The sequence below is a fragment of the Camelina sativa genome, chromosome 12 (genome assembly GCF_000633955.1).
Source record: "Camelina sativa cultivar DH55 chromosome 12, Cs, whole genome shotgun sequence".
Classification (NCBI taxonomy): Eukaryota; Viridiplantae; Streptophyta; class Magnoliopsida; order Brassicales; family Brassicaceae; genus Camelina; species Camelina sativa.
The window spans coordinates 26,079,200-26,088,155 of record NC_025696.1 but is presented as its reverse complement, the minus strand read 5'-3'; the positions used below and the strand labels follow the sequence as shown (position 1 = coordinate 26,088,155).

Genomic DNA, 8,956 nt, shown 5'->3' with positions numbered 1-8,956 from the left:
GAATATTTTGAAGGGTTTTTTCTCAATTTCTCGATCCCTTTTGTTTTCTTAATTTGTCGAGACAAAGTCACAATTTCATTATTTTCTCAAGACCCATTACGAAAAATTAGGCCCACTAGACTTATTTTCTCAATTTTCCTTATTTCGATTTTTACTGATTTTAAAATTTCAGGAGACAAAAAAACAACAAATTTTATCTGAAAATATAACTAAGGGTATAATTGGCTATTTTTATATCCAAAACCCTATATAACCAAACTTTTCAAAAAAAAGTGTAGATGGCCAAATTTTTGGAAAAAGATCTTTTATTTATAATTTTCCCTTAAATATATGATAGTTTTTATTTTTATATGGATTGCTACTATCTTTTTAGTTGGAATGAAATTAAAAATATTTAGGAAACAAAATCTGAAGTAATGTTAGTTTTGGAAACTTTTTAGGGGTTAATGTTATAAATAACTTTTTAAATAAACAAAACTAAAAAGTCATAACACAAAATATACTTCAAAAATGTTAGTAACTAGGAATTAACCCGCGGTATACCGCGGGACAATATTTTTAATTTTAAAAAATTAAAATTTATATTATATTTATTTATTATTTTATTATTTTATTATTAATTTTAAAAACAGAAAATTTTCAGGTATTTGATTTAAGTATTCAAAGTTAGGATTTTTGTAGTGTTTTAAGGTTTTAACCCATGTGTTATATGTATAGTTTAGTAATAAATTTATCTCTTGGTACACATCTAAAAGTGTTTAAAAAAATAATAATAACTCCTTATATGGGAATAATGCCAACCCGTCTCACCAAAATCAAAATAAGTTTTTGCGTAAAAAATAATAATCAAAATAAGTTTTTTATCAAGTTTAGTTATGTTAATTGTTTTACCAAATTAGCATATTTTTATAGTTTATAATTTTTCCATGTCAATATATATAGTTTATGATAATTAATAGAAATTTTTTTTTTGGTACTTCCTCAAAAATAAAAAATAAACCAAATTACATGGAGGGTTTTCAACATATTTAATGTGATATTTTATAATTGGATTTCTGGTTTAGGAAATTTATTAATGTTAATATAATTATGGAGATTATAAACTTTTGTTATGGAAAATCTGTTGTATATCATTTAAATTTGAGAGATTCTAGCATCCATAAAAATAGTTTTGGAGATTTAATGGGTTAAAACTTTAATGGATAGAGTTATTTTTGGAAAAATCGGAATGTATAGATGTTGTTAAGATTTTATGGCAATAAATGTAACTAATGTTGGTCAATTTAAGAAATTTTAGTTTTGAGTTTCTCTGCAATGTTATTTATGGAATTGTTTTAGGGGTTAATGTTGTAAAAAAAAATTAAATAAGTAAAAGTTAAAGGGCATAAACCAAAATGTGCTTAAAAAATGTTAATATAGATGTGTGGTTAAATACCATAGTTTTTGTTTCCATATTGATTTTGCTGTCATTTTTTTAGTTGAAATAAAATATAAAATATTAAGGAAACAAAATCTAAAATAATAGTATTTTTGGAAATTTTTTAGGGATTAACTTTGTAAATAAGTACAAATAAAAGGGTAGAACCCAAAATGTACTTAAAAAATGTATATATAGATATAGATATTAGCCATTCATACATCTTTCCAAACAGAAAACAATACATTTTATATGATTTCCTCCTAATTCTCATTCAAACTGACGATTTCCAAGATTTGCTTAAAGTTTCTACCGATTGAACTATCGACTTTTGGTCAATTATTTATATTTCATGTGTTTTTATCTCATTCAGATTGTAAATAGTATTAAATAAAAAATTAAATATATCATTTTTCAGTTTTCTAATTTCTCTTCAGCATTCACATGTTTTATTTTCTACATTGCTTGCCACCACTATTGATTACACCATTTTTAATATAAGAAAAAAGAAAAAAACTTTCTCGAAGAAATTGCTTTGAAAATAAAACAATAGCTCAAAGTCTCAAACAGAGGCCTAAATTGTTTTATTGAGAAATTTTGATGATTCAACCTTTCTTGAAGAAATGGGCGTAGATACTGGCAACTCTAAATCCAATTTATATAGTATAATATATATTAGGTTGTGGATCTCTAGCTTCACCAAAAGCTAAGAATTTAATGAAGCTTTATTACTGGATTAGTACAACTGGCACTTTGACCCATGATTTTATCCACTTTACTTGGAGTTTAGTGCTTATTATAATAAACTTTAAAATGTGAAATAGCATGAGTTCCCTGCTTTTGACTATTTAACGTAACAGCTGTTTCTATAGATAATTTAGATATGCATGCACCAGTAGAGTCTAATAACACATATCTTTATGTGTATATATATCGAAGATGGTCCCTAATAAGTGATAGCTCTATGTATGGCAGACCCAAAAGACGTAGAGTCATTCAGCTATTTATCTATGCATCATTAATTTGAGAAAGTCAAAGTAATACAATTTCTACTGTTTCGTTTTTATGTGTTTCGTTTTATTTTAAGTATTTTGTCTAATGGTAACACATGTGCAGTTTTCCCCGCAAGCACACAAATCGTCTTTTTTCCATCTCTCCATTCACAACCTTAGTTTTTCTTGTCCACGGGTAAAATAAGTTGTTGAATATTGATTATAATTTTTTGTGTTGTGCAAGAGTAACAATGATAAGAGTTTGTGATGTATTATTTATATAGCTTCTTTCCGTTTCCTTGAAATCTTATGCTTGTGTAATAGTTTTTTTTTTTTCGACGTTGAGACCCTCAGAGTTAGTTCTCCATTTCCAACACTCGTATTCAAACCATCTCTCACACTATGACACTAAGCAATATATATAGTAGTGTAGTTTAGAACGAATGAACAGCTCTTGTGATATTATACGAATGATGGACTGAAACAATAGATGTAATACAAATTTGTCATCAGTTGTACAATTAATCGACATATTACTCGAATTTTGCGGATTAACAAACTGGTGACAAGATTCTTGGAGTTTTATATGTGTAGTCAATTGCATTAGCCAAAAATCAAATTAGTGTGATGTATCTAGAAAATTGGTAGAGTAAAACTTCAAGCCCTAGCTTGGTCATTTTACTAGTTAGATTTGGTGCGGTTGCAAAACACTTGAGATATATATGATGATTAACAAAGTAATTAGAGAGTGGGGCTTTAGTTTATGCCTTAACGGGGTTACAATATAACAGTTGAGACATAATAAGTTTAATAATAATAGCCAACATGTGATTTTCCATGGATGTGAGAAGGACACATAAGAATTACATGGTCACCTTTGAGTGCTTACACGAAAATGATGATACTGGCAACTACTGTAATAATAATATATATTTCATGATAATTAGTCATGAATCAACAAAAATGCAAATGATGAAATGAATAAACCAAGAAAACGAAGAATCATATAAAATATGAATAAGGTCATTGTCAGGAATAAAGGAGAATAAGAACAAATCCAAAGTGAGTTGAGTTCGGCGAAAGACTTGGAACTAAGCTGTCGGCACTGACCAAAATCTATCAAGCTCATCTTTGGGGGTCCCCATCTTCCACCCTTTTCCATTCAAATTCTGCTTGGTCTTCTTCTTTTCTCAAATAAGAATTTTCAAAATTTTCGAAACAGTACCATAAGTTTTTTTCAAGTGCTTTAACTCGAATTCACTATATATTATATATATAACGTTATGATTTGGTTTTGATGAGGAAGGGTTACTAACGGCAAGTTGGATTGAATATAGTGTTATCTTAAGATATTTCTCTTGAATATATGCTAGTTGTTGAAGGTTGTTGCTACAAAACGAAATTAATTTCATTGCTTTAAATTGAATATAGGCTATGACTCGAGTTTTATATCTTATGTGATGAGAATTTGAGAGACTTGTACATTTGAACATTTGCAAAAATGGTATCTTATATATGAAAATTTGTTTGTTGAGAATAATCACAAAGTTTGTGATCTACCATACGTTTTACCCGTATATTAGATCTGATTGCTAATACAAAGCGGTATAGATTTTTAAAAAATAAACCAAACATGAAAGGGGTAAAATGTAGCGATACAAAATTACAACAAAAAATGAAAAATTATATATCCTACTATACTAATTGAGAAGAGCAAATATGAAAGTAACCTTAATTACATTCAATTGCCACTAGAAAAAATTAATTAAGCTTAATTAACAAATTTAAATAAATCTAATTAATTAAAAATAAAAACACTCACAGATCATATATTAATAAATCTAAAAAAATATTTTCTCTCTCTAATAAATTATGCACGAAATTACTAATTATTTTTTAAAAACATATATAAACCAATCAGAATTTTAAAAACTAAGATTTTATATCCAAGTATAAAATACAATTATTTTTAATAACTAAATTCGAAGATTTTGTTAAGATTTCAAATTATGATTCTCCTATCATCTTTATTTTATTTTATTTACAAATTGTTTAGAATTTTCATATAATACTTATAATTAATAAAATGCATATTTTTTCTGCATATGTTGTGATTTGAATTTTTTAAAACGAAGTCATATTACTCAATGTATGAAAATGTGTGTTTTAATTTCCACATTGACGAGTTGGTAAAACTAAATTTATATAGATGATAAATTAATAATTTTTATTTGCTTATAATTATAATATTAAAATTACTATTTTATATTTCACAAAATAATGATGCAAATACAACAAATAAACAATATAAAACTAGAATAATACGTCAAAAATAAAATAGTATAATATTCTAAAATCCCACTATATTAATTGAGAATTACAAAATTAAAAATAACCTTAAAAAGTGTAAAAAATTACATATAATTGCCATTAGAAATTGTTAAATAAAAACTAAAACTGTTGAGGCTATAAAAGATAAGTAGTAACTATTAAAAATTAAAAATCCTACTATATTAATTAACCAAAATCGCAGGGTTACATGATAATCAATCTATCTAAATTAAATACAGAAACCAAAAAATCGAAACCAAAAAAATATTCTCATACAAAATCTTTATCCTATTAACAAAAAAATCTAAGCCATGAATTTTTAAAAGGTTTGAGTTCTTTCAAAAGTGTCTATAATCAAACCTTTAAACTATTTTATTCATTGTTACAGCAAGCCTCAATTTTTTATTGATGTCATTTTTTCAATAAATATATTAAAAATTGAAAAAGTTGCTAAGATTCTAAACCAACAATTTCAATGACAAACCATTATAAATAATTTAATTAATAAATTATTTTTACAAATTTTTTAAAAAATAAAATGTTCAGCATGCGGTTTACCGCGGGTTAGTACCTAGTATTATTTTAATTCTCTTTACATAATTGATTATGAAAGTGATTTATTCTCGTTTAATTGTGATACGGGTTTACCAATCAAAAACTATTCTTTTATAATTTTTGGGAGTTTTAGTTTTTGTCAAGGTTGATGAATGTGAATTACGTGAAAATCATGAGACACTTCCCCCTATATTCTTAGCATTATTTAAAACATATTTAGATTGATTAACAACTAAATAATCTCACATATATCTTTGTGAATGATTTGTTCAAATTGAATGTATCTTACTAGAGAGTACTCTTACCAATTTAATTATATATCTCTGAATTAATGTAAAAAAGTACATAGGTAATTAATGTTATGTCAAGTACACAGCTAATTAATGTTATCTCTATCAAAAACGGGTTGATTCATGGGAAAGAAAAAGAAAGAAACCTAAGGCTGATTATTTTAGATTTTTGTTTTGTTTAAATGACATAAAAGATGACGTTGCCGACTTGCCGTATCTCAGTGGTAATTGATTAGTAGTGTTCTCTGCTCGACTTCATCATCATGTGTCATTGTCTTTCATTAGCATCATGTGTTTTTGTTGGTTCAGCCATTGCATCTTTCCCTAAATCCATCACTTGTATCTATCTATCCTCTTTAACTTCTAATAAATACGACCGCTTTCTATCATTTTATGTTGCGTATATATTTGTGTAATTGTTTTATATCAATTTTTCGGTTTGTCTTTTTAGATATTAGGAAACACTGACACTATAATAGACGACGACTCAAGCAATGACATTCTTGTTTGTCTTTCCATTTTGAAAGTCTTTATATTCGGTAAGAAAATCTAAAAGCAATAGTGTCAGTGTGAATACATATATATGTTAACCGTTTACGCATGCTTGTCATGAGAACATTTGCATGGCGGCCGCTCACTATATATATGTAAAAGAGCTTCTGCTAGTGATGGATAAAAACCAAAGGGTTATTGAGGAACAACCATGGAGATTATCAGTAATAAATCAACAGAATCTTTTCAAAATATATACTAGAGACACATCGTTTGGTGAAAAAAAAATACTAGAGACATCCAAAAAGTTATAGTTGCCTTTGTATATAAGAAAAAAAAAAAACTGAATTCTAACAATATTAGTGATAAATGTTTTTTCTACTACAACTACAAAAATTACTAACAATAATAAAATATTAAAAAGAAGTTCGAAAATGAGTAAATAATAATGAAACTGTAAGGAAATATCTTTTTAAAAATTATAGAAGATACAGTAGATATTGTAAATTCTATTTGAAAGATAAAATCTGATAAATAAAAGAGAATCGTTTGGAGAATATGTTCATCACCATTTTGAGAAGATGGTTAAATTACGTACGTGCGTGGTAGATAGAAATCGAACTCCATAGTTTTGACTTTTGAGGTAATCAGACGACAGACGGTCAGGTCAGATGCGCGTTGCAATTTAGATCAGGTGAATAAGGTCTTATACAAGACGCTGGTTGTTTCCATCCATATTAATGTTGTTTCGTTTTTAATTTTAAATTAGAATCTTTACTTGAAAAAAATAGAATTATATTATTTGCACTTTGTTTTGGGATTGATTTCTTTAAAAAAATAGTTAAACAATGTAATATTGGATTAACATAAAAGCTGGAAATTTTGGGTAATAACAAGTTATATTGAGTTATTATTGACCATAAAATATACAAGTGGTAGTAATTAACACATATCAACTCTTTTAATTATTATAGTACATACATACATATTGATACATATTCCATGAGCTTAATAAAGATGAGAGGTTTTTTTTTTTCTTTTTTTTTTGACGATGAGAGGTTTTGCTTCAGACAGATGTCCTTCTAGTCCTAAAGACAGACCCACAAACCCCAGTTTTCAAAACACTGATATAAAATAATATACACCGTCCGATCAAACATCATCCAACGATTATTATAATCACACAAATCTTCTCACGGCGATGATCTGCTACACTCGGCTTTACTGAAACCAACTCTCCTATTGGTAACATCAAACTCAACCCATAGATTCTGCTGATGAACGTTCCCGATTATATTACTAGCTGCACCAAGCATACTTGACCGTCCGATCCCGACACAATGTACACCACGTCCAACGTCAACTAAAAGCCTCTGTTTCTCAACGAGAATCTCAACACCTCTCCCAAACTCAAACGCGAGATCTCCTATCAACCGTCCGATGTTCCCATTGAAACACATGTCAGCTGTTGAACCGTACACGTAACCTTTCTTTAACCTTGATCCCACAAGCCTCACTATCTCTTCTTTGACCTTATCATACGCCACGTCGACTAAGTGAGTGAATTCTGAACCCGAATCCACCATGGTTTGACCCGACCCGCCAGCGTCGGGTCTAAAAGCAGAAGCTGGTATGTTGAGTCTTTTTTGTCCGATTCTGATCCCAAGCAAAGGTACTGTGTAAGCTAGAGGGTCTAGATTCGGCATGCGTTGACTTTGAGGAAAAGTCAAAAGAGAGACGTATTTGAAACCACGAGAATTCGGGTTATTTCCGAGGTAAAACGAACCGGTTGAGGCTAAACCGGGACGGTCCGACCGGNAGCCTCACTATCTCTTCTTTGACCTTATCATACGCCACGTCGACTAAGTGAGTGAATTCTGAACCCGAATCCACCATGGTTTGACCCGACCCGCCAGCGTCGGGTCTAAAAGCAGAAGCTGGTATGTTGAGTCTCTTTTGTCCGATTCTGATCCCAAGCAAAGGTACTGTGTAAGCTAGAGGGTCTAGATTCGGCATGCGTTGACTTTGAGGAAAAGTCAAAAGAGAGACGTATTTGAAACCACGAGAATTCGGGTTATTTCCGAGGTAAAAAGAACCGGTTGAGGCTAAACCGGGACGATCCGACCGGGTTGGGATACAATAAGAGAATTTAGATATCTTGGCTTGCGAGATAAAAGAGAGACGACCAAGATTCATTCCCAAAATACCCTTTTCGTCTGCAGACTCTTTAGCGCAACCAAGGATTAAAGGAGGGGTAATTTGAGAATTTGAGAAAGTGAATTTTTCTTTGACGAGGTTACCCTCAGCAAAGGTTCCATCAGCGTAGAAGTAAGAATAGTGACAGAGACGGTTCGAGTCGCAAGAAGTGGGAAGGGTAAAATCGGGGATTCTTGGTTTACAAAGAGGATGAGAGCAAGGCAAGTCGGAGAACGATGAAGATAAAGAAGGATCGAACGACGTCGTTGGTGGTTTCTTGATCTTCTTGGGATGGCACTGGATCCATGAGAGTTGGCTTCCCGTGTCAAGAACCAGTTCTTGAGACTGAGATGGTGTTCCTATGGGGAGAGAGAGGACTAGAGCCATCGAGTATTTGACGTTTGATCGGAAAGTGTACGGTGGAGATGACGACGACGGAGATGGGTTCCGGCGAGAGATGAGAGAAGTTTTGAAGGAAGAGGAGTTTGTTGTGGTTGGGGTGAGACGGAGAGATGTGAGAGGGAAATGAAGGGAGAGTGATGATGAACATGTGAGCGAAACTGAGTTGCAGAGGAAGAAGATGAAGAGAGTTATGGTAAAGATGAGAGGTTTTGAAATGTGAGACATTTTTTCTTTCTTTTTTTTGTGTGAGAGTGAGAGTGAGTGAGGAGAGAGATAGATTA

At 30.4% G+C, this 8,956-nt stretch overlaps 1 protein-coding gene across 2 annotated transcripts; it reads right to left on the bottom strand.

Annotated features, from left to right (window-relative positions):
• Positions 7,017–8,956, bottom strand: LOC104732643 (aspartic proteinase PCS1-like). Of its 2 annotated transcripts, none has more exons than XM_010452211.1 (2): positions 7,900–8,956; positions 7,017–7,589 (listed from the first exon to the last, which is right to left on the bottom strand). In XM_010452211.1, the coding sequence occupies exons 1-2, from the start codon at positions 8,898–8,900 to the stop codon at positions 7,271–7,273; spliced, it is 1,320 nt and encodes a 439-aa protein (XP_010450513.1). In that variant the 5' UTR covers positions 8,901–8,956; the 3' UTR covers positions 7,017–7,270. The 2 variants fall into 2 exon arrangements, with proteins under 2 accessions (XP_010450513.1, XP_019088878.1); XM_019233333.1 differs by having other exon boundaries at positions 7,017–7,895; positions 8,206–8,956.